Source organism: Epinephelus moara, chromosome 8, assembly GCF_006386435.1.
Source record: "Epinephelus moara isolate mb chromosome 8, YSFRI_EMoa_1.0, whole genome shotgun sequence".
Lineage (NCBI taxonomy): Eukaryota > Metazoa > Chordata > Actinopteri > Perciformes > Serranidae > Epinephelus > Epinephelus moara.
In genome coordinates this window covers 29,594,856-29,621,357 of record NC_065513.1, presented here as the reverse complement: position 1 = coordinate 29,621,357, position 26,502 = coordinate 29,594,856, and the positions used below count along the sequence as shown (strand labels likewise).

Genomic DNA, 26,502 nt, shown 5'->3' with positions numbered 1-26,502 from the left:
CACACCCATTGGTAGATTTTTATAAGATGAGGTTGGTAATTGTTAGTGTTTATATTCAGTTGGGACACAATTAAAGGTGAAATTAGCCTGTAAGGAGTGGAATAGAAGGTACAATCAGAACGCCACCTTTGGAGAACTCAAATATGTTTCAGCAAAGACTTGAAGAATGAGGAAAAAAGCACATGGTCAGTGTTGTAGTCTTTCAGTCACACTGTATGACTGAGCTGTTGTGAGAGTGAACCTTATGAAGGATCATAAACCCGCTTTTCAGCCAAGAGAGCCCTTTCAGCTATCAGCTCATCTGTATTTAGTGAGAGTTTGGTAACAGAGAGTGAGGACAGGATGTTGTTAGACATCAAGCGTATGGGGCGAAAAGAAGGGGGTGAAGAGAAGTGAAGGTGAACACGATGTCAAGTACGAACAAGCCCAGTGTTGTTCCCGAAAGGTCTCATGCAAACAAGAGGGTGGCAAATGTTGATTATTATTTCTCTCCGCCTCCACCATCTCTCTCTGTGCTCTCAGATGTACATTCGAGGAAAGGGCGCCGGTGTTAACATTAACTGAACGAGGGTAGCAGTCCCACAGGGCGCTAGCTGGCCTCATTAGCATGACTTTGTAGTGCCTCCTCATTTGTAGCTTATTACAGAGACTTGTTGCTGCCTCTGTTCTGTAACTGCCTGCCACTGAGTGATGGTAATTAGTGGCTGCAGTCTTCGCAGTCTCACTCTGTTTCAGTTCCTCGGTCGTCTCAGCTGTCTTCCTTCGTTTGTGTTGACTGAACTTGCATAGGTATTCACAGCATGTGTTACCTGGGCGGATGTTTATATTCTATTTTTAGGCAAACTGACAACACAGACTGTGGACTCAGTCTTTAGGTATGTATACGTCTAATGTTAAAACACAGAACAGGTCATGTTTATTCTTGACGCACGTGGATCTCACGTCCATCCATCCATTTTAAAGCTGCTCCTGGATCAGTGTGTGTTGGATTAGCATTCTTATCGTGTGTCAACATCTCCCCAGAAGTCTTTTTAGCTTTACTTTGATCAATTTAAGTTGAGATTAAAATTTTTCTGGAGGTGCCAAAGCAAAAAAAAAAAAAAAAAATCCTTAAGCTCATTCCTGCAAAAATGCAGATTTAATGATAGGTATCTGGGTGATGACTTTTAAAGATGATCATGCACACATGGACAAATTGCCAGATATGAGGGACCCTGAATTTTCCATCAGATGCACCAGTAGAGAGATGTTGATGTAATCATGATTTTCCAAGTTATGAGTGCCCGCTCAGAGCTGTCCCAAAGCTTGGTATTGCTGCTCAAAGCTTTCCTTGGGTCTTAAGCAATACACCTGCCACGACATAGTTGCGTCCCCTAGCAGTGCTAGAGCACTTGCACCAATTGCTGACAGCCAGCTTTTTGGGACCAGGTTATTTCTGGGAACAAAAGAGTTCATTCCACAAGTTACATCGCTGATGCTTGAAATGTTTGAGTTTACGACAGTGCACCAACTCTGACTCTGACTCTCTCTTTATTCATCTGTCCTTGAATGCACTGTAGTGAGCGACAGAGAGCAAACTGTACCCAGCATGCTGTTCAGCAATGTGTAGAGTTTAAGCTTTTCAGTTGCTAAGACACACTTCATGAAATTGGAACCCACTTGAACTTCTTCGTCATCTTTTTAGCACATGAGAAGTCTTCTTTTGCAAATGTGTTGACACTTTTTCATTGGTTTCACAAATTTTTCACACCCTGTTTTAAAACAGTTAACACAAACCCAAAACTCTGTGGTATTAATTGTGTTAAACAAAAGGAAAACTTCTATTCACAGCTGATAGAAATCACTTACATAATTCTGAATCTCTAATGCACCTGTGTGAAACTACTTTGCACAACTCGTCAGTCAGCAATTAGTCTTATCCATCTGTAAAAGATAATACCTCTGTGTTGCTGTTTGCAGGCATGGATCAAAGAGGCCAGATTTTAAATTTTACTGTCCATTGTGTAATGGTTGATTGAATGTTTGAATTGTCTCGACCACATTGTGTTGTTTGATCGTATCGTGAGTGTGTTGAGCATTTTTTAAACAAAATATGTCATTTCAGCCAGCAACTTTTAGTTCAGGCCTGTGTGTGAACTGTTTTGAAAATTTGTTCCAGCAAATAAGAAAAATTGTACTTGTGGTCCTGTCTTAACATACTGCAGTGTGTATATAACACACTACTAATATGTCAAGTAGCACTCAAGAGCTGGCACTCGACACTGTGCTTCCTTGGGCCTTCAGCAATATACGTGTGTAGTGTGAAGTCAGTCTTCTGAATGGTTGTCAAGAAAATCGAAGGACAGACATACGGAATCACAGAGACTGCTTCCATTTAGTTAAACTGATAAATCATCAAGGCCTCTTGGTGTGAATATAATTTGACAACAGTTTATCTTAACAATATGGAGTTGTCACATCCTAAAGTACGCATAAAGTAAAACTAGTACTCTTAAATACTGTCACATTGAAGTTGGTGAAGATTGCTTTAAGCAGTACGATATCATCACTGCTCTCAACATGGATGCCATGATGAGTATAATCTATGCATGGTTGGACTACCCAGTGATATTCGAGAAGTCTCATGGCGTCAATAACACCTTGGATACTGAGATTGTCTCAAAGTCTGACCATAAAGAGGAGGGCTGTGGACGGCTTTCTGCTTTACACCTACGGACCTGTGATCGACGTGACCAACTTTTCTTTAATCCCATCCCATATCAAGAATGCAAAAAGAGGAGGAGCTCTAGGAACTACACGGTGCCAGACCCCCTGGCATGGCCATGTCTTGCCCATGTAATTGAAACACAAGAAGCTGAAGAACCTGAAGAAGAACCTGTCCAAATTTAGTTGGACTAAAAGAGTTTCCTCAGCTTTAGATGAACTCATGTGCAGCTGCGGAAAAATAGGATGTCTCTTAATCATATCAGCTAACCATGGTTTCAGCTCTCTGTCTATACCTCCTTTATTTTAAGATGAGAGTGCACTTTGTTCGTTCAGTGCACTGTAACTTAACAAAGTAGAAGGGCACTCAGAGAGCGAAGAGCTCTGCCAACACCAAATGCCGAATCTTGCAATATCAAGGTGCAATATATAATACAATATTGCTGTAGTTAGAACTGCACTGGAAACTGCCACCATTTCAGCTCAGCCACATGCATGTCTGCTGTTGACATCCAAGGTGCTGTTGAATGTCGTATATTGCAAAGTGAAAAATAATCAGCGTGTTCACCCCATGATTCGGATCCACTCCACAATTTCATGTGCCCTTTCTTGGCTCATGCTCCACCCTTCCTCCAATATGGCCAGTAGTTTCTCAATAATTCTGCTGACAAACAAACAGACAAACTCCCAAAATGAACTGAACACATGACCTTCTGGGCAAAGGTAATAATTCCGTGGAATAAAGTAAGATAGATGAGAATTGATATGATCATTTTAGCTGGCTAACACAATGTTAGCATGGATTAGTTAAACCACATGAAGAATGGTTGCTGAGGTAAAATCAGCTGATGGGTGGATTGTCAAAAAGCTTTAGAGGTAAAAACTATCTATATAATATACAAGTGTCTTTGTCATTCTACATGGTCTATGGCATCAGAGATTCACATTTCAGGTAGCACTGATGGCGAATTGTTTCCTCCTTCACTCCATCTTCCTGTATATTGTTGTCTTGTTCTGGTGTACTTCTCATCTGTCATCTCTCACCTTTGTGTAGAGTCTCTCCAGTCAATCGTGAGTGTGCTGCCTCAGTTGGACTCGGAGGGAGACATCGGTGCAAATCCAACAGCTGTAGCTGCTGCATCTTCTGCATCTTCGATCAATCCTGTGAGTAGAGACGACTATTGCTGCTTTTCTTTCTCTGACAGTAATGGACAGGGTATCTGCAGGTTTTGAAAAGTCTTAAAAATCATTGAATTCAGTTTCCTCAGACAAAGGGTATTAAAAAGTCATCGCTTGCCTGCTTTGGGCAGCAACGTTAGTTAGAAAATGAATTTGTATCCAATTGTAGGCTGTTGGGAGGCATTATACACTTAATATGAATTAATCCTTGCAATATGGACAGCTGCGTGGCTTCCTATCGGCTCCTTAGTGCACAGAATTTAATTGTCAGGTCCCCATGACTTAAATACAGTGAGCTGTCACTGTCTCATAAACATATATGGCCAGTGATTCCACTTGTGGTAACAGCTAGTGTTTTATCCTTTTAGTATAGTTAACATCTTTATGTGTGGTGTCATATAGTTGCTCCATACCTGCACTTCCATCATGAGATCCTGAACCCTCTCCTGAAAGAATACCATTGGGCTGCATATTTTTGCATGTAAATCTTGCTATCTTAGTGGTGATGACATTTTAAGAGCTTCTGGTGAGGGACCTGCTTAAGCTTGGTGTGCCGAATAGTAGGCACTCACACTATGGTGGCAAATGTAACTATAGCAGATTCGTTGTCATTGTAGAGTGAGATAGCTGCTTTGTATGAAGTAGACAAACAGCCTAGTCCTTTGTAGTTGTTTTTCCATCTACAGTGTAGAACCCAAAATGCTTCCACACTGCTTCTCAGATGCTTTGGTGTCATTATTGTCCACTCAGGGCGGCTTTGCTCGCCAGTGTCCTCCATAAACTTTGTTTACTGATTGGCAAGGAGGTTAAAGAGAGGAGAAGTCAGTGTCACATTGCGTCATATCACTGTGAAATCTGGCGCACTGTCAAAGAACATGGGGATGATTGATTCGTTTCACTGAGGCGTCCGCAGTCGGCCGTGGGTTGAAATATATTTAAAAAGATGTGGGTGAGAATTATAATCCTGCAATCATTGAAAAGGTCCTTAATAAAAGACTGTAAACAAATGCTTTCAACATGAAAATGTTCTATTGTATATCAGCTGCCATTCATGCGAGCATACCTAAAATGTTCTGTCAGGCTGAGCACACCTAAAGAGGTTAAAAAGAGCGCCCCTAAAGAACACCTTAGTGTACACTATCCCTTTATTCCTAATGCAGTCTGCTGTAAACCTCCAACACTGCAGCTTCAGTTACATTGTGCAAGGATACCCCATATTGTCCATGGGGTCATAGACTGTGTCCCAGCATTCTTTGAATAGACTTGCTGATAGATTGACGATTTACTAAGTTTGAACAAATGGTTGAATTTCGTATAAAAAGTGACAACCCTACTAGCTACAGTAGCTAGGAAACATATCGAGTCATCATGCACAAGTTTTCAGCATGTTTCCACTTTCATATGGTTAATTCACCCATCAATTTTCTGCTGCTTATGCAGGTCCAGGTTGCATAGTGTGGTAATTCTATCATTAGGAATTATTGTAATGTACTGCTGAGCAGTACTGAGAAAATGTGAATAGATAATTCTAGGCTGTAACCTTCCTACTGGTTTTCCAACATGCTTTCATACCTTGGCTGGTATGGTTTTCAAAAGAGCCTTATAAGGTCTTAAATTTAACTTGGTAAACTCTGCAGAAACCCTGGTGTTGATGCGTCTGGTTTGCATGTATCAGACTGGGATACACAAAAAAAGGAATTCCTACTTTAAATAAACATTATTGTGACCTCATTGTAATTCTCATGCATCAGACTCTTTTATATCTACAATGTTTTCTTTCTCACTCACTGTATCCTACATATGTCCTCCTCCTACTTTTGCCCTTTGCTTCATTATTTTCTGGCCTCTGCAGTTCTTTGCACCATTGTTTCTCTCCACCTCAGCTGCTCATTCTCCATCATTCCTCCCACTGAGACTGTAGCTAGCATCGTAATGGTTGGCTGATTATGCCTTTTGAAAGTGTGGAGCTGCAGAATCTCAGACTGGTTCAAACATGGCAACTCATGTCTCTTTAATGCCACCACACTGTACTTAGTCGGGGACAATGATAACCTCCACAGCAAAGCTCCTACAACATACATAAGTACTTTGATTGTCTGGCGCACCACCGTTTCAAATTTACAGGAGACAAGTGCCAACTCAGATTAGCTTTTAAAAAGCGATGTACAAAAGACGTCGGAGCACAGTAGGGCAGCGGCAGCTCCCTGGATGGGCGCTCCTTCACTTCACTGTGCTCCCTATCATTGAATCACAGGGTTGCTTGAATAAAACATTAAGCCGCAAGAATAATTGTATCGCATGAAATAATTATCCACAGAAACAGCCACCATTTTCTGCTAAGCTGGTTGTAGCATGCAGCTGTGAGTCTGTGTCAAAAGATTAATCTGTATTTGTAATGTTACTCAAACAGATGACTGAACCCTTTCCTTACTCGGTCTGAATCCCACAAATATTTACAAACTGTTATCCTGAACGGCTGATTAAGCATCAGAATCATCACAATTAAATGAATGAAAGTTTAATCAGGATGAATGCTTCGTTTAGTGCGGTGAGGGGGCTGGTGGAACATGTATCAGCACCAGGCAATTATTATTTAAAAATATTACTGGGCTGTTTTTTAAAATTGTGCACAGTAAAGGCTTAAGAGCAGCTTTGTGGTTTTGATGCACCAGAGTTTTAAACTTTGAAAAAAACCTAACATAAAAAAACAATACTCAGTACTTTAAAAAAAAACTACCACACAGTGCTGGTACGGGGAAAAAAATCACTTAATACATACTAACACATTTGACAATACATTAGCCTTGGGTTGAAAATTAGATTGGAGATCTGTTTTTTTGTAGCTTAGGTACTTCGATACCATCAAATGTGATAGTTTGGTTGGTTTTATAATGTCATACATCAACAGACACATAACACACGTCCAAATATTCACAAAATGAAACAAACAATAAAGAAAACCAAAACAAAAGACAGAGACCCAATCCAACCTGGAGACATGCAGAAACAAAAAAAGTATTAAATGAAATAGAATAAAACAAACTAGAAATAGCATTTAACACGAACAGGTGTCAGGCATAAAATTGAAGCACAAAGCAGTTACAAAATGTGTTGAAATGTGAACAATATAGACTGAATCGTCGTGACGTTGCACTAACAACAATCACCTCCTTGTAAGTAACAAGGAAAATATAAAATATATTATCCTTGGTAGACAACAGGCAGTCGATTATAGTTGTAGAGATATGTCAAATCAGCAAACTTGTTGATTTCTGTTGTCATTTTCGGCCGTAACTGTAACATTTAAACATATATAGTTAAACACATCTGGTGACCTGTCAAGGGTGTACCCTGCCTCTTGCCCAATGTCAGCTGGGATAGGCTCCAACCCCCCCACGACCCTCAAGAGGATAAGCGGTTACGAAAATGGATGCATGGATGCATGGATACTTAAACTCAGTGGTGCGACTTATCTGACATTTCTGCTGTGCTTATTTTATATAGTATGTTGCTTTGCTTTGATCTTTGACAAAGCAACTCTACCAGCACGGATGCAAAGCACTGTAGGCCTACTGCTGTGTACGAGGCTGCAGCAAGATGTATTTAGCCACCTAAAAAAATCAATATCAGTGTAAATGTACGCTGTATTTGAGTATTAGCTCCACTTTACCTTTACCCACACTTACCAATAGACCTTTTTCACAGCAGACATTTTGACTAGTCATCGGAGGAAAAGCACAGGTGAAACTGATAACATTAACAGTGGCTGAGTTCCAATTAGTGTCCCAGTAAGCTATTCCAGTGTGCCAGCATGCACAATGTCAAAGCCTGTCATGAGTGGAATGCAGCCATCATTGATGCCATTTAATACACCTGTGCTTTTCCTACAATGACGAGGCAAAATGTCTGCTGTGAAAAAGGTCTATTGAGGCAGCAATAGACCAGCAACTTGTGTTCTGCGAAGTCAAATTACTGTTTTTACCAATGGAGTCTGTTGGCTTTTATATAACGGCTTTCATTCACAAGCAGTGAAAATATTCTGAATAGGGCGTGCACTTAAACTGATACGATTTTTTGTTTCAGTGGGCCTTTTTTAGGGGGCTAAAAACTAACTAACTGAGGCAGCATTTGCTCAGCCCGGTTTGATTTTTATGTACGTGACATGAGCATTTTCACTAGGACTTAATTGCCAGGCAAAGGCTTGGGTCCATGTTTACTTCTTGTCAGCAGATGTCGTTCACATAAAACATGTTGCCAAATATTTCAGCAGAAAATACAAATGGAGCCATTTAGAAGGTTTATGTTGTCAAGTTTGAAACGGTCTAAAGTGATCCACATAATTGTTATACTCTCTGCTGTCACTTCTGTTTTAAATGCAACAAGACTTCAATAATGCTGCATGGTTAACTCTACTTTCATATCAGTACCCATTTTATATTTGAAGCCCCTTTCACATACACACTGCAAGCCTGGAATTATCCAGACATTACCCAGAGAAGCTGTATGTGAGAACGCAAACGTCCAAATCGGTTGGATCGGACATTAAACGGATGTTGTCCTGCCAGCTCCACACTAATGTGCGATTGAGCCTGTGTTTAAATAGAGCAGGTAATTGTCCTCTTCTTCTAATTGTTAGTCTTTCAGTTGGTGTATGGTAGAAACCAGACATGAACTTTTTAGAATGCAACATGACTCACTTGTGATGAACTCTCTTTTATATCCTGTGAGGTGTTAATATTACTCACTATCCTGCTTTAATGATATCATGATTCAGGACCTGAAATGTTAAATGATGTACACTCTGTCTCGGGTATCCTCTCTAGTCTCCGCTGTGTCTCTGGCAGGGGGGTGTGTGTGTGTGTGTGTGCTGTGTTTTGTCTGTCTGGACTGGGGATTTAGGACAGAGTCACAATGTACCCTTAAGACAAACATCACCATTGTGTCCTCAGCTGACTTAGCTTTGTGCTAAATGTGTGTGTGTGTGTGTGTGTTTTGTGCATTTGTGCAGTGCCACACACATATTGTGTTAGTCGCATGTGTGTCTTTGTCCTTATCGTAGTATGGTGAATGTATTACTTAAATTACAGCACACTGTGCAACTGCTGTGCTTATATTTATTTCATGCCATGCTAATTATCACATTAGCTCTTCCAAGGTTAGTTTTGCTCTGTGCAGTCACGTCATGTGCAGTTGTATTCTCTTGGTGTAACGTTAATGCAAATACATTTATGTGTGCAATATAATGAGTTCATTAGTCAGTTAATTTTTATTCCTGTGTCATATTGACCTATTTGGTCCACTTCCAAATGAGATTACAAGACTTTGCTGTATGTCTGATATCAAAAATACAGCAAGATATGTTTCAGTAACAAATACAAAGACAATGGAAAACATCAGTAATGTTCAAGTAGAGCTACAACAATTATTTGATAACTAGAATTATCAATTAATTGGCATCTGTTTGTCATTTTTCCTGAACCCCCCCAACAATCCTCAGTTTAAGCTTCTGAACTGTGAGGATATGCAGCCTATCTCTGTCTTTTGTCTACCATATGCTGGAGGACTTTGAAAATAGTTTTAAAAGACTAAACACTGACGCCCTCCCTCATCTAAAGACAATGTAAGTCTTAGTCACACACAAGATAAAAGGCGTTATATGTTGACAGTATTCTTGTCAGATCAGCATCAATATAATCTTTAAATATAAACTGTGTTTATGTGCAGTCTTTGGATTTGTTGCCTCAACTCGCTGCCAGCCTTTGTTGGTTAGCTGTGTTATTTTAGAAGGAGGAGATTTTGATCAGATACACGTCAAGTTAAGCATGAACTATTGTTCACTCCACAACTCCACCAGTTTTCCACAGTCCAAAAGAACCAGGACTTGTTCACGGTTTTGCGCCTCCTCAGAGTCCCCTCCATGTTGACTGTCTACCCACTTGGCTGCTTTTTGTTGCTGGAGAGCGCACACTTAATGGTTGTCGACAGCGTTCACGTCATCGAACATAAGTATTTTATGAGACAAAACTAAAAAACTTAGGATACTGTAAAACTTCAATTTAAAGTCTAGTCCCAATTAAACACCCAGTCCCTTTTACTAGCCTGGTGTGGCTACACATTTTGACAAATAAAGGCCTGTCTCAATTAGAGGCCTGGTCTGGATGCGAAGCAGTTTATTTTTTTAATAGAAGTTCTTCGGATGTATAAAAGTGGGTTGTTGTCTACCTCAAATCATGTGTCCATTCCTCAGTTACCCTGTAAATTATTTATGTTATTTAAGTCCGTAAGGGTCCTCAGATCAAAAGAATCAAAAGGGTTTTTCATAAAGTTGTGAATATTGTTTTAACAGGATAAAGTGGGGTTGTGTTGGTATGCAGGGTGCCGTAATCTTTAGTGCCGTAACAAGTCTCTGTGCTCTGTCTGTCGGAGCTAAATCTAATGAATGATTCATAACTGATATATTATCTGAAGCTTAATTTTCAAACAATTAATATTCATACTGGTTTGAATAAACAGTTTGATTTTATTTCCCATATTTGCTGAGCAACAGTTTAGAGTGAAAGGAATTAAATGCCTGTCCCAAATATAGGCCTGTTGATTTCAGTGATTGAAGCAAATAGTAGCCCGGGCTATTAATGGAAGTTTTAATAATGCATTTTATTTATAGGCGCCTTTCAAAGCACTCAAGGACACCTTACAAGACGCAGTTAAAAAAAAAAGCAGGCAGTCAAGCGGGCAGATGGTGATGTTAGCTGGATCACAGAAGAGTATTACAGTATGTGTGTTAAGACAGCTTGGACTGAGTTTTATCACATCTTACACAAAACAATTTGACATCACGGGAGCATGCACTACCTGAGGTAGTACTCATGACTTTATTCCAACAAATTTAAAATTTGTCTGCAACAATGAAACTGCTTGAAAAGTCATTTGGTGTAAGGCCTGCATTATGTGATGGTAATATATTTTGCTTTTGGACTATTGGTCAAACGAAACAAGCAATGGAAAGATGTAACGTCCCCTTGGACTCGATCTGTGGATGTCGCAGTTACATGTTCAGCCTCTTGAATCACAAGTCCACCAGGACGCCCCAAAAAAGAAATCACTTTTGCTACAAGACAGTTTTTAATCTTAATAAAAAGATTTTCTTCCTCATCTCCCCAAGTAACTGACTAACTTGACGTTACACCCACATGTTTTTTTGTTCTAGCTTCTCCACTGTAGCTTAGATCTGTGTGTGTGTGTGCGAGAGCGTATAATATTAAATCCCCAGTTTCAGGGATGTTGGAATTGTTCCGAAAACAGAATATCTCCCACATCTTTTAATTAAAAAGAGGCTTTACAGTGATTTTCGACCTGCTGAGAGGTGGTGTTATTCAGAGGCAATATTGTTTTGAACAATGGCTCAGCACAGTGGTTGTTAATATGAAAAATGACTAACCGCAGGACTACTTTGTAATGTTCTCATAGATGTATGTATATTGTGTGCTTCACCGGATATTTGAATGAGAGTCAGTTAGGTTTGAGGATCAGAAATATCTCTTTATAGATGATTTCTCTGATTTAATAACACTATTTGATGTAAAGGAGCCAGCTGAAGTGTGGCTTGTAGGGGTGGATTTAATATCCTTGAAAACTCATCTTCCTTTTCACCCCTTTTCCTTCTCCATTTGGCCCGGCCACTTAAAGGATAAGGTTAGGATTTTTCAACCTGGACTCTATTTTCCCAGGTTTTTGTGTCTAATGACTCTAATGGGAACAAGAATTTATGAAACTGGTCCATTATTAAGCAAGGCTGCGGCAAAACAGGCTGCAATGTCCACACCGTCGATTTATGTCTATTAAAAGTGCTTGTTTTTGCCACTGACAGGTTTAGATTGTTATTTTAAGTGTCTGATAACTTACTGAAAGTATACTTTCAGAGATAGACCTTTTTGTTAAAGAGTAAGATCCTTTTTGTTTAACAGAAACAGCCCCGTCATCGCCAAACCAACCAGACTCCATTGAAATGATCGGTAATTTTAATAGCGCTGCCCCCAACTAAGAATTTTCCTAGTTGACCAATAGTCGTCATTTAGGGCCATTAGTCGACTAGTCGCCCCCATGTTTATGATATTGATTTAATTATCAAATGATATATTTTGGGCGGGGCAACACAACGGTTTGAGTTGAAGGTGTGAGAAAGAATAGTATCAGTAACATTGTTAACACTGTGCTACATTATAGAGAAATACAAAACCGTACTAATGAACCTTCATTAATATCGGACTATATTTTATCTACAAGTGCACGTCACACACTGAATGAGCCGCCTGTTAATGACGCTGTGGGCTAATGGGCATGTAGCTACTTCCATGTTTCTTTACTGTGCCAGCTTAAAAGTGTGTAGACCTATCGTCCGTGGGACAGATGTCAAGCTCTGGGTAGCCCTGCACTAACATGATCAAGTTTTCCGTATTTATCAGACTGAATATTTACAGGAGAAGGGAAAGATATCTGTCGGCTGTGATTGGTTTGTAACATCCCGTCTGACTGCTGAGTGTGGCCTCTTCTTGTGTCTGTCCTTTCAAATTAAATTCCCACATGGTTGCGTCATATAGGATTGATTTATTTTGACAAGGTGCAGCTCCTAATAAGACTTTTATAATTTTTATGTGACTAAGCGACAAATGAAATCTTGCTGACTAATGACCTTTCTGGTCCACTAACGTTTGGTCGACTGTAAGGGGAGGAGCCCTAAATTTGAACACATAGAGCCAGCATATCGTTGAATTATGGGGTTCACCAAACCAGAGTTGGTGATTGATGGAACAGTGGAAAGATGAACCGAGATGGTTTTATAGATAGTTTTCTTTTAGTTACAGTTGAGTAAGTCATGCTAAATTTAAGTTATCAAGTTATCCAAGTTATTTAGTACCAGATAAAACCTGCAGAAAATATATTTGAACAGTTAACTAAATAAATAAAATATGAAAAATCAACTCATGACTATTTAGTATTTTCAAACTCCTTACTATTGTATTGCAAAAAACGATGTTTACACAGTGCTTTAACACATCACATAGAAAAGAAATAGAAAAAAAATCATTAAAAGAAATAAATAAGATATCAAAGGCAGATACTAAATATTCAATTAATTGTAGAAGTGAATGTTAAGAATTTAAAAAGATGGTCTTTATTTTGTAATGAGTTTCGTTGGTGCAGGTTTCTCCAAATCCCGCAGGAGCTGTGATGGAAAATTCATGATCAGTTTGAGTCTTGAAGTATCAGAAAGCTCTGCCAGAGGTTCTCAGGCTGGGATTAATAAGGCTTTTAAAACATTTACAATACAACCAAGGGCTCCACCTCCCTGAGCTTTTAAAGGCACTCGTGACTTTGTGTCATTAACACTTGATTACTGCGATGCTCTGTTCAGTCCATTTTCAGGCTGCTCGTTAACAGAAGTGCAAGCACAAATCGAACAGCGCTCCATTTTCTGGCCTCCCTGCCCTGGCCACAAGTCAACTCTAGGATCTGTTTTAAAATTGTGCTGATCACATACAAAGCTCTGCCTGGTCCGGCCCAGGAGGACATTTCTGAACTGCTGATTCCTTTTAACTCTGTGAGATCCCACAGGTCCTCAAATACATTACTGCTGATGTTCAAGTTTTTTTGTAGCACATTTAAAAACAACTGCAGTTGACCCAAGTGCTGTACACATTAAGAGAATGACACACACACGTATATAGCAATATAACATGAACACAAATATAAAACAGAATAACACTGGGTAGAACAATTGCACATGTAAAAAAAAAAAGATGTTGAAATACTAAAATATCAAAACCACTACAAACAACCCTAGGCCATTGAAAACATGTACATCTTAAGATTTGTCTTAAAAGTGTCAGTGGAGAGGGAGGATTTGATTGAGAGTAGAAGATTATGACAGAGCTTTTGAGCAGCTACTGCAAAGGCATGATCATCCTTACCCACCAGCCTTGATCGCAGGACAGTTAAAAGACATTGTTCTGAGGATCTAAGAGACTGGGAGTTGGAGTAGGGGCAGAGAAGTTCAGCAATATACTGGGGTTGTGAGCAAGAAACTATTTTTCTGCTGTGCAATCACATTTTTGAGGGGCCTGGGATGCTGGAAAACTCACGAAAAGTGGCACACACTTAAGAACTGGCAAAAATTGCAAAGTTCTGTGGTGACTGGTGCCCCAAAATGCACGGCAGGGTTGGGATAAAGTTCCTTTGATGTCCAAGATATTTGGTAAAAATCATTACTCTCATCTTTAAGAACGTATTAAAACTTTATGATTTTTTTTTTTGGTCTCCTGACAGGAGGTCAACCATTTTTGATTTTGTGCATTAATATTCATTTTACGGACACATTTGAGGACTTAAAGATACACAAACACTACAACAACTACACAACAAACTTTACACCCATGTTCAATCTGATAATTATTTTAACCTGATCGTACAGTTGGACTTGGGTGTGGCATGTCGGCTCTATAGCACGCCTCAATTAACTTTAGCCTTTGAACACATTTTTGTTGCCTTTAGTACACTTAAACTTGTTTTGAAAAATATTTCTACTATTCCTACAGGTTCCTTTATTGCGTTTACTCTTTTTATCATCTCCTAAGAAATGTAAGAGTCTACAGCCATGCAGGAGGTTTTTACTTTATCTCAGTACATTCATGGTATTCAGACATTGCTGTACTTTGAGCTAAATGCAAATGTTGGCATGCTAACATGTTAACTATGACAATGCTAAGCAGGTGTAATGTTTACCGTGTGCGATACTTTAATTTCTAACTTTTGAAAATTTAATTTAAAATAAAATAAAATAAAAATCTGATATAATATAATATAAAATGAAATAAAATAAAATGAATTAAATTAAATTGAAAAATGGCAATATTCAGCACTATTTTTGATTCCCAGAGAAAAACTAAGTGAACTAAGTGAGAGAGTGCAGCCGCAGAAAATTAGCATTGAAAATTTCAAATATTCAGAACTGATATGTATCAATATCTTTGACAACACTACAGGGGATCACTAAACTCATCAGGGTTCATCATCTGGGAACCATAAATGTTGTCCAAGATTTAGTGCCAGTCCAATCAGTAGATGTTTTGATATTTCCTGGGAGAAATGAAAACTAACCTGATCATGGCGCTAGAGGAAAGGTCAGGGGATCACCAAAGCCAGCAGGCGTATGATGACCATGACAAAATTTCATGGCAATCCATGTAACAGTTGCGTAGATATTATAGTCTGAATCAAAGTGTTGAACAACGGGCTGACTGACATTGCCATCCTTAGAGCCACGCTGCTAGTGTCACTAAAAAGCTCTTTATAACTGATTAGAAAGGTGCCCTATATACAAAGATTGATTAATTGTTTATTCACTTAGTGCCTGGGCTCCACCTATATAATTGATTAATCCACTCTGACTGTATGTGCAGTGTTTATTAACGCATTTGTATTCAGGGGTTGAGCTGTGAAGCTAATCTACCGTGGTGTGAACCTTATTACTTTTCTGCAAACCCTTAAAATTGCATATTCGTTTGCCCTGTCTAAATTACAGGATACCTCTTTCATATTCTGCCCTTAGTATGTTGTTATGTCCAAGAAGCTGACACTAAAATCCTCTCTCCTCTCAGTCTGAGGCAGTGGGACAAAAACTACCACCGATCACGTTCAACTTCGACCACATCCAGTGTATCCTCTACGCGTTGGGGGTCGGCATGTCCACCAAGGACCCAGACCATCTCAGGTGTGTAGGGAAATAAAGGATTCACTTTACTTTGGTACTTAAATCTACCCATGCTTACCATCACAGGCCTGTGCAAGTGTGACATTTCACTGTTAATGTTTTCATATAGGTTCCTGTATGAAGGTCATGAAAGCTTCAGCTGCCTCCCCACCTTCGGGGTCATTCCCGCCCAGGCAGCCATGATGGGAGGCGGGCTCAGCTCAATACCTGGACTCGACATAGATTTCACACAGGTCAGAAAACACACACGTAATGTCTAAAAAGTCTGTTTGTGTGTGTGACATTGTTGTGCATATGCATATTGTATCCATATGGTATATTTCACACAGCCCTGCACACATTAGTTGTGCTAATGAGACTTTCAGGTATATTGTATATCACAGCTGTTCTAATGTTTTGTGTCAGGTATTGCATGGAGAGCAGTATCTGGAGCTTTACAAACCTTTGCCAACCTCAGGTATTTCATTCTTCTGCTGTTAAAGCACATGAAGTTTATTGCACATAAGAACTTAATGTAATTACAGTCGATTTTACATCATTAAAAGTACAATTAAAGCAATTTTAGAGCCTGAATGAGTCATTTTACCTGGATTTATGTTACTGTGTGTATGCCATGTAACAGGGAGCAGGCTGAGTTTAATAGATAATTAAGACTTGGGGCCATTTTACCTCTTAAGCCATGATTGATTTTTATCTGTGATTATATTTCATATAGCATGCCCATACTGAGAAAATTACTACATATGGTCCAGTGTGGCTCCAGTTTGTGCCTCTCATGTATTATCATGACATTCAAGTCACAGAGCCAAGCTTTTGTTGTTCTAAAAGATAATCCCTGATGATCAATTAAAAACCCAGAAGGTGGTTTAACAACACTCGCTGTTATTTTGAGGATATTTCAAGAAAGTATCTGCATATCGTCCACCGCATTATGAAAAAGATTTTAAACCTGTTTCCCAAATTGTGTTGTTTTATAATTCAAAGAAAGATAGAAGTCGGAAATGACATAACTTCTAGGGGTGTAACGATACATCGATCCACATCGATACATCGATTCATTGATCAACGATCCGATTATATCGATACATCGATTCATTGATCAACGATCCGATTATATCAATGCAAAATGAAAACATCGATCCATATCGTCATCTTAAAGATACACATTTATTTTGAAATTCACATAGCACGTCTGTGTCACCATTTCTGGGCAAGCGCGCCTTTGCTCAAACAGCAAACAGAGCTCAGAAATAAAATGGTCAAATCATATTCTAGTTGTTTTTGTGAGTTGATGTAAATGATTGTGTTAGATGGGCACATGATATCGCGTCATATCGATCGCAGGCTCCTGAATCGAATCGAATCGAATCAAAATCGTATCATGACAGACTTTGTGATATCGGCAAACATCGTATCGTCATCCAAACAAATCAATATAATATCGTATCGTGATGAAGCTGGTGATTTACACCCCTAATAACTTCTGGCTTGACTTGTACACTAACTGAAATTTTTTTTTTATCAGTCGTATGTTGTATCAGTCATAGGGATGTTCATAATGACTAATTGCCCTGACGTTTTAACGGAAGTATAAATTTGGACTAGATGACTAATTTAAGATTTAGAAAAAACTCAAAAACAGACAAATAGAGCAGATTTTTTTCTATAAGGTTAATAAACGGGTTGGGAGAGAGTTACTGCCCCAAGTGAGGGTGCTCAAGTATCTCAGGGTCTTGTTCGCGTGAGATGGATTGCCGCTACACCGGACCGTCGTGGTGAGGAGGGAGTTGAGCTGGAAGGCAAAGCTTTCGATTTACTGGTCCATCTACATCCCAACCCTCACCTATGGTCACGAGCTCTGGGTAGTGACTGAAAAAATGAGGTCGTGGATACAAGCGGACGAAATGAGTTTCCTCAGAAGGGTGGCGTGGCTCAGCTTTAGAGATAGAGTAAGGAGCTCAGAGTAGAGCCGCTGCTCCTTCGTGTCGAAAGGGGTCAGTTTAGGTGGTTTAGCATCTGATCAGGATGCCTCCCGCTGGAGGTGTTTCGGGGCACTTTGATACATCAGAAAACATTGATAAATTACCGTCTTAATCTTAAACTCAAATAGTTTGTGTTTGACTGACAGTGCAAACCCCCAAAAATGTCCAGTTATCTGTAATGTAAGATGAGGAAATATCCTCATATTGGAGAAGCTGAAGCATGAAATGTTTGGCATTTTGCTTAAAATGTGACCTCAGTGATTATCAAAATAGTTGATATAGTAAACGGACTAACTGTTTCAGCTGTAGAGCAGAAAAATCAAGTGTCAAGAGCCTGTGAGTTTTGTGAAAATACCGATAAAGCACCAAGTGTTGTTAACCTTGAGGAGATTTTTCAAATAGCTCTGTGACTTGAACATAATGATACATATGCGCAGTCGTGTCATGAAATACAGAGCTGGTTTGGTAATATTAAGTACTTACAGGACTTAAGTATGGTACTTTATTAAAGGAGAATTTAATTGGATAAAATACCTTTTCAGGCACTCTCACCTCTGAGACCACCATAGCAGACATTTTGGACAAAGGATCCGGAGCCCTCATCCTCTTGGATGGTGAGTTTCCTCCCCCTCCAGGGTGAATAACTTTTATCATATAGTGTATTTATTCCACATTCATTTGTTTTCACTACTTTAATGTGTCTTTTCCTGAAAGTTGCCTCTCAGGCTGAATTAATGAAAGTTAATTTTCAGTCTGTGTCTGCAGGGATTGAAATAATGGACCGAGAACGGCTCATATTTTTGTTTGACAATTCCATAGAGACAGATGATATTAGAACCGCTCTGATCTATAATTAATCCGACTTAAAACAAATAACATGGGACCTGCGGTTCCCTGAGGATTCACACAGGGATGTAATTTCTTTATACACACTAAACCAGTCAGCCTCCGTTATCCTTCTCGAGTGAAAGTTATTTCTGGGTGAGACAACACGTCACAGCAACGTCCTGCAGATGCAGCTTTATTTGTATTTATACCTGGTTATATTTTGAAGTGACCTAATGAAATTAAGCGGCCAGTGTGTCGACAGCAGACTGGGTTTGATTCTTTGTGACAGCTGCTAATTGTCTCTTTGCAGTCGGCCTCCATGTGGCTGTTTCCTGCTGCTCTAATTTTACTGTAGATGTGCTGTAATGAAGAAATGTGGCTCTTCGCTGTGTGTATTGTTTCACACAAGCGATACTAACATAATGATGTCATCACTTTTGCCCCGTCTTAGTCAACATCCACTGCACATTGTTGGGTTTAGCATGCTGCAGAAATGTACTTTAGTTTCACAACAAAATAAAAAGGCTGCCAGCCAGTTTACAAGATTACATAAACAGTCACCATCTCAAGACCAAGGTAACATAACACTAATTGAGTTAAACACCAGAACCCTTCATGCAGCCAGGCAGGTCAGAGTCCCTGTGGAAGTGGAGTAATGACACTATGTCAAGAAATGTCCTCAAATTCTCTCCAGTCTGTTCTGTCTGGTTTGTTTGGATACAGTCTTTATGCATGTATAATACACAACATATCCTTGAGCCAAAGCAGGGTGAAGTGGTAGACTTCCAGGTGAGGAGAATAAGTTTCTTAGCAACCATCGTTCCTAAATGCAGAGCAATCTGCATGTCATACAGCAGCTCAGAGGTCTGTGCAGAGCGACCAAAGACGACAGGTCATGGTTGGGCTGAATGTCTCTGGAACAGGCTTTTGAGAGCCACTCAGAAATTGCTGTCAAAAAGTTATGTAATGTTGAGCAAAACCAGAAGAGATGTGCTTGTGATCCTTCAGCGGAACAGCACTTATGCATTTGGGAGACACTGATGGGAAGATGCAAGTCAGTTTTGTTTTGGAGTAATGTAGTTAATGCATCAGCTCGTACTGGATTAACCTGTAGTTTGAGTTCAGTTATAATTAACTTCACTAAAAATATAGAAGAGTCAGTGGTGGAACTTACCTACTCTAAATACATGAAGTACCATATCATTTTGAGTGTTTCCTTTTGTACTCCTCAACATTTCCACTCAACTACATTTCAGAGACAATTATCGTGTTGTCACACACTTGTTCACATCCATGTGTGTCATCATAAAAGTGCACAACATATAAACAAATCAGGGACCTGCTCACAAAAACATGGGACATCCCCTGTAGGCGTTGAGACCATGAGGTGCAACAAGAGTAGGGCTGCAACAGTATGTGATTTTCACGGTACGATAACCGTCTAAGAAAGTTTCACAGGATCACGATATCACAGAATTTATATTATTATCAGTCAAAATGAGCCTTAAAGAAATAAAAAAAGAATGGTTATTGTTGGTTAAACAAACATTTTGTTGTTGTAATTGAAACTTGAAAGCATTTTGTTGATGGAAGTATGTGAACAAAGTCTCCTCTTAGAAAATAACCAAAATAAAGGAAGGTGCATTTTTGTTTTCAATATCTTAGATCAGCAAATGTACACGGTAAGATAACTGTCAAATTTTTATCATGGTAGACCTTGAAACCCGTATATTGCTGCAACCCTAAACACATGGGACCTTTGTTGCATCTCTTACTTCCTAATTTCTCATCGTCTCTCAAATAGAGCCCTGTAAAATCTGTTTTAATTTTTTTTTCCAGATTCTGTTTCATTCATTTTTTTAAATTCCATTTTAATTTTTCTTAGTTATGTGTTTTAACGATTCAAGCAAATTTCGTCATCGTTGAAGGGTTTTATTATGCGGTGGATGAATAACATTTCAACAATTCAATGAGAGAATTTTCAAATTGTGATAAATATCTAAGATATTTTGATTTGATTTTTATTAAATCGAAGAAATGTCTTTGTCACATCTGAGCTTCATAGTGATCTGCTCTAAATTTAGCTGTCAGGGTCCAACAGTAATGTTCCTTACTCAGTAATGTTATAATCAAATTAAACATAGTTTCATATATATACATTACAGTGAACACCTTCAACGGCAACGAGCTGATTTGCTACAACCAGTTTTCAGTGTTTACGGTCGGAGCTGGAGGGTTTGGAGGGAAGAGAACCTCTGAAAAAGCCAAAGTACGTATTTGGTGTTTGAGTCAGAAAATAAGACATTGGGAGTTATTGCTGCCTCATATTTGATTTGTTTTATTTCCTCCAGGCTGCCGTGCCCCCACCTAAACGGGCACCAGATGCTGTGGTGATTGATTCGACCACGAGAGACCAAGTGAGTGTGTCTGTGTGGGTTCAGCTGCGGAATAAATCAGCTGCATCGATGATGTGTGGGTGAAAATAGGACATATTGTTTTGTGCCTGTGAAATAACCTTAACGCTTTAGACAAAATGTGAAGAAGTGTTGAACAAGGTTTTCAAACACCGAGTGTATGATGCAGCAGAAAATTAAAAAAAGAAAGGGAGGATTAAAAAAAAAAAACGAAGTCCCTTGAGCAATTTAAATGACTGCAACTGTATCACTTCAAAGACATTCTTATTTTAGGTATCTCTTCTATTGCCTTCATGATAATTTAATTTCATCCCACATTTGTGTATGAAAAGTTCAGGGGTTTATGAATTAGATATAGATCTAAACAATATGTGTTTCCCCTGCGGTTACAGGCCGCCCTGTACCGTTTGAGCGGAGACTGGAACCCTCTTCATATAGACCCCAGCTTTGCCGCCATGGGAGGTGAGAGTCTGTGTGTGTTGTGTCCTGATGGGTTTTCCATCACAAGTGTCTGAATTTATTTTGGTCAACTTAAGTCAAGTGATGTGTTTTGATCCCATTAATACTTTAAAGGTTCTGCATTTAGGTTTTAAAATACAAAACAGTAGTTTTTACTGCCAGTGGGTGAACAGGTTGTGACGTAACTTATAAACAGCTTCCTGTTTTGCTTATAGAGCGGCACAGGGATGAGTCCTAAACCTGGAAATGAGTTAGCATTTTTGCACTCCTGGTTCCCTCATCTTGAAGTCATCAGATTTTTTGAATGGGATTTTGGTTAAATGCCTGAAATAAGGTCTGTGGTTAAAACAAGCTTAGACTTTCACACCCTGTGATGTGGCATAAAATATGTCAGTTAATAAGCCACCTATGAATTAAAGCTTTTAGGTATCCTTGAGCAAGATACTGAACCTTGATGGCTGTTCCATCGGTGTGTGAATGTTTTAAAAACGGAGTTGCAGGTGGCACCTTGTATGGTAGCCTCGGCCTCCAGTGTGTGAATGGGTGAATGTGACTTGTAGAGAGTGGTTGGAAGACTAGAAAGGTGCTATACAAGTGCAGGTCCATTTACCATTTAAAAAGACAGTGGTTAAATAAGACTATGAAATGTCATCACACCAAACATGGCTAAAGCCTCGTTGTGGTGGTAACGTTAAGTCATGCAACAGTGGTGTGTTTGTTTATAGCCTAATGTTGCTATAATGTTTGTTTGCTGAACAAAACTTGTAAGAATCATAAACATTGGTTTGCCACAGAGCTTATTTATTTGTTTATTAATTAACAATCCAAATGAAAAATCCCACAGGCTTTTTGATGAGGGAACCAGGGCGAAGCTAACTTCCATGTTGGCCCACAAAAAAACCATCATCCCTGCAGCACTCTATAACTGCCTGTTGATTGACTTCCACGTAAAACACTCAGGACAGCTTTTCTGGGAGGGTGCAAAGGATGTGGCGTCACTGTGTACCTCACCTTTCTTCAGCTCCAGCATCCACCACAACAAAGAGTCCACATATGCGGTGGACAAAAGCAGTACTGTCTCCTGGAATGAAGGCTGCATTTCCCACGAGTACCAGTGCCTAGTGTCGTTAAGACCATGATCTGGCTAACGCATTCATTTGTATTAGCAGTGAAAGATGCAACTTAGTTTTACAATTTTTCATACTACATACCTGTTTTAGAGGAAGTGAGCCAGTTCACTTTTGAATCCCTCCAAATCCTTCAATTCTCTCCATCTGTTGAATGTCCGAATAAGGTTGACCGTGCTCTTGGCTATCAGTGTCCCTTAGCTTTTCTTATCTTATTTTTAGTTGTAGTTGTAGTATCAGCCATAACCACTAAATTCTCCTTCTTCCTTTTAAACGGCCAATACACAACTCACTGCAAAAGTTTAGCTGAGAAAGGGAAGTCAGACTTAAGGACAGGCATTAAGATTAATGACACAGAAATAGCCAGTGTTCACACAGATGGTCTTGTTGGTTGATGTCATATAAAGGCATCAGCATTAAACTGAGACTCTTTCATAACCAGTTAAAAACTTCCTGTAGCTGCTTTCAACACACCATACTCAAAACTGCTCTTTGGCTTCAGGCTTCAAGGCTCCCATACTTCATGGCTTGTGCTCGTTCGGCTTTGCTGCGAGACACGTCCTCAAGCAGTTTGCCGACAACGACCCCTCCAGATTCAAGACCATCAAGGTAAGCATTACCTGTGATTTAAACCCTGTCATTGACTTTATGAGTCACTGGGCCTCATGCAAGAACCACTTGTGTGAATGGGTTTATTTTTCAGGGGCACTTAGGAGTAATTCAAGAGAAGTGGCTGCATTAATTTGGGGACTTGTAAAACTGAAACCATGAGGCTTAAATGCTTGATGAATGTGGTTTATATGAAGTCTGGTTACATGTTATAAAAATGTCCTTTTCTCAGGTTCGCTTTGCAAAGCCAGTGATGCCAGGTCAGTCACTACAGACTGAGATGTGGAAGGAAGGCAACAGAATTCACATCCAGTGCAAAGTCAGTGTGGATCACAATCATCATCGCAGATCTGTGGATAAATGAGTCAGACTTCTCTGGTCTTTTATGATGTGTCTGATCAGCGCTCTTCTCTTTCGTCCAGGTGAAGGAGACCGAAGCCGTGGTGCTAGCTGGGGCCTACGTTGATTTACACGGCACATCAGAGGCTTCTCCAGAAACTGTCACCCAAGTATGTCATTCTGTAAATGCCTTATTCAAACAACAGTCTTTCTTTTCTCTTTAAAAATTCCCTCAGAGAGACCTGGAGCTCATTTCCCTGTAGTTCTGTAGATAATTCATACAAAATTAATTTGTACTTTTCAGATGTTACTGTTCCTTTCTTTCCTTCTTTTTGAAATTGTATTCATTTATTTTTAATATATTTTTTAATCGTTCTTTTTATATATGTGTATATTGACAAATCTGTTTTGTGAAAACAGGCATGAATAGTGTTTCTGTTCTCCCTACTTGTGTGCAGGCGGGGGGCCTTCAGAGTGAGCTTGTGTTTGCAGAGATCGGCCGTCGTATCAAAGACATGGGCTCAGAGTTGGTCAAGAAGGTGAATGCTGTGTTCGGCTGGGAGATCACCAATGACGGCAAGACTGCTGCACAGTGGAGTAAGTACAACAAAAGTTATACAGATACACTTCATTGTGGGGAAAATATCAGTTTAGCTCAGGTCTTTGTCGTCTAGATACAAGGTAAAGTGAGGCAGTTTATGGTCTGTCAGATTTAAGAGGATTTATTATCATATGTTATGATACTATATCTTGATTAAAAAATGTAAAAACGGAAAGAGGAAGTTTAAAGACGATGGCTCAAATTTGCTAAAGCCTGCCATACACATCTGAAACCATTTCACATCTAAACACAAAATGTGGGTTTTTATTTAAGAACTAAAAGCTTTGCAACAACTGGGGATCTCTCAGGGTCACCATTTAGCAAGACTACAGCCAGATTTCTTTTGAGATTATTTCTGATCCTGCTCCTGCTGATAAATATTACACAAATAATACACCCAAATATTCGGGGTGCACATAGCCGAGGACCTGACCTGGAGTCTGAACACCTCCCACATCATCAAAAGAGCCCAGCAAAAGATGTTTTAACCGAGGACCCTGAAACCTAATAGGCGTCCTCAGGAGCTTCTGCTCCGCTTTTATTACTGCACAATCAAGAGCATAATAACAAACTGCTGTACTGTGTGGTGGTGGCACGGTGGTGAAGTGGTTCCAGGTTTGAACCCAGGGTGGGAGAGCCCCTATGTGCGGAGCTTGCATGTTCTCCCTGTGCTGTGTTTCTCCAAGTACTCCAGCTTCCTCCCACAGTCCAAAGACATGCAAGTTAATTGGTGACTCTAAATTGCCCGTAGGTGTGAATGTGAGAGTGAATGGTTGTCTGTGTCTATGTGTCAGCTCTGCTATAGTCCAGGGTGTACCCCGCCTCTTGCCCAGTGTCAGCTGGGATAGGCTCCAGCCTCCCAGCGGCTCCTAACAGGATAAGCGGTTACAGAAAATGAATGAATGAATGTACAGTGTGGTAGTCCGGCTGCACCACAGCTGGCCTGGAGCGGGTTGTCAAGACAGCTTTCCCCGACCAAACCTTTGTGACATCCACTCGGGCCGTCGTCTCACATGGGCCACAAACTCACACCCCGGACACCCCCTCTTCACCACCCATCCCTCGGGCAGACTGAGAAACCCCCATCACACGCACAAACAGACTACAGAACAGCTTTTCCCCCAGAGCTGTGGACAGACTGCAGCGACTATAGACCCCCACCCCCACACACAGAATTGCCACCCCCCCACCCCCTGCCTCACACACCCAAGGTGGCGGTGCCATAATGGACTCTGTGCAATAACTGTTTTAAAAATGTAGATATGAATCTGTGTGTGTAGGTGACCGTGAGAATGATGAGCGAGTGTGTGTTGGTGCATGTGTAACACTTATAGGCTGCTGAGTGGATTGCTCCAACAAAATTTCATTGTATAACATACAATGACATTAAGGGATCTATTCATCTATCTACCAAACTACCTTTAAAAAATATGACTTATATTATATTGTCCCCAAAAACACACAGCTCTAGACACAAAGATAAAAGGTGTCATATCTCAACAGTATTCTCATCAGTTCAGCATCAATGTTATCCATAAAAATGCATACAAACAATCCTACAATCCTAAGCAGCCACCATTGGATCAAATTCTACAAATATTAATATCAGTGTTGTGTAATCTTTGTCTGCAGCTGTGCAGGAACACCACGTTTAAACTGAATGAACAGACAGTCAACAAAAAAAGTTGTGCAGCCTTTGAACTGTTTGTTACAGCCCTTAAAAGTAGGACAACATCTGTGTTAAAGACAAAATAACGCCATGGACGAGTGAGTTGTAAAAACAAAGCCAAGCGACCGAGTCAAACACTTGTCAAACGTCTATGATTTATTCAATCTTCTACCTCTGCTTCTTTTTTTCCCCCCAGCCATTGATCTGAAGAATGGCAGCGGCTCCTTGCACAAAGGCCCTTACAGCGGGAAGGCGGATGTGACCTTCACCGTGTCGGATGAAGACTTCATGGAGGTGGTGCAGGGGAAACTGAACCCTCAGAAGGTAACAAACAAGTAGTCAAATCTATTTATCAAAGGGGTTATTTACATGCTGCGCTCCTCTGAGTGGCCTTGTGTGTAAAACCCAGATTTATAGAGTAACAGTGAGCTCACACAGGAAGCATTTTAGATAAAGTTTAAAACAGATGCTTTCATTTTTCTTTTTTAGTAGCCTCATATTTAACATCTTGTTTCCGACGTTAAAATCTCATCTTGTACATTTTAATTAAAGGCAAAGTGCCTTTGAAGAGCCCTTCAGTCTGTAATGACTTCTCTCTTGATCTCATCACGTCAGAAAAGAGCGAAATAAAATGATCTATCAAGCCGGGTTGAGAGAGCACTCAGCGCGGGTAATCAATCGACACTACTTGTTATGTCTGTAGCATCTCATCTGTCAGAGGGAGTGGCCATCACTGCACAGAATTTATGTTCTTCCCAGAGCGCTTGATATTGATCTGAGGCCAGTGTGTGTGTGAGTGTGTGCGCGCTCTGTACAAAGAGCGTC

The 26,502-nt window shown here is 39.9% G+C and overlaps 1 protein-coding gene across 1 annotated transcript in view; it reads left to right on the top strand.

Moving 5' to 3' along the window:
• hsd17b4 (hydroxysteroid (17-beta) dehydrogenase 4) overlaps positions 1 to 26,502 on the top strand; it is a 47,202-nt gene that overhangs the window by 17,593 nt on the left and 3,107 nt on the right. Inside the window, exons 12-24 of the mRNA XM_050051732.1 lie at positions 3,758 to 3,867; positions 15,537 to 15,649; positions 15,759 to 15,882; positions 16,055 to 16,106; positions 18,174 to 18,245; positions 20,625 to 20,728; positions 20,811 to 20,876; positions 21,266 to 21,335; positions 22,962 to 23,068; positions 23,301 to 23,387; positions 23,491 to 23,577; positions 23,866 to 24,004; positions 25,874 to 26,001. Of these exons, the coding sequence (XP_049907689.1) occupies positions 3,758 to 3,867; positions 15,537 to 15,649; positions 15,759 to 15,882; positions 16,055 to 16,106; positions 18,174 to 18,245; positions 20,625 to 20,728; positions 20,811 to 20,876; positions 21,266 to 21,335; positions 22,962 to 23,068; positions 23,301 to 23,387; positions 23,491 to 23,577; positions 23,866 to 24,004; positions 25,874 to 26,001 (1,259 nt within the window). The remainder of the gene's footprint in view (positions 1 to 3,757; positions 3,868 to 15,536; positions 15,650 to 15,758; positions 15,883 to 16,054; positions 16,107 to 18,173; positions 18,246 to 20,624; positions 20,729 to 20,810; positions 20,877 to 21,265; positions 21,336 to 22,961; positions 23,069 to 23,300; positions 23,388 to 23,490; positions 23,578 to 23,865; positions 24,005 to 25,873; positions 26,002 to 26,502) is intronic.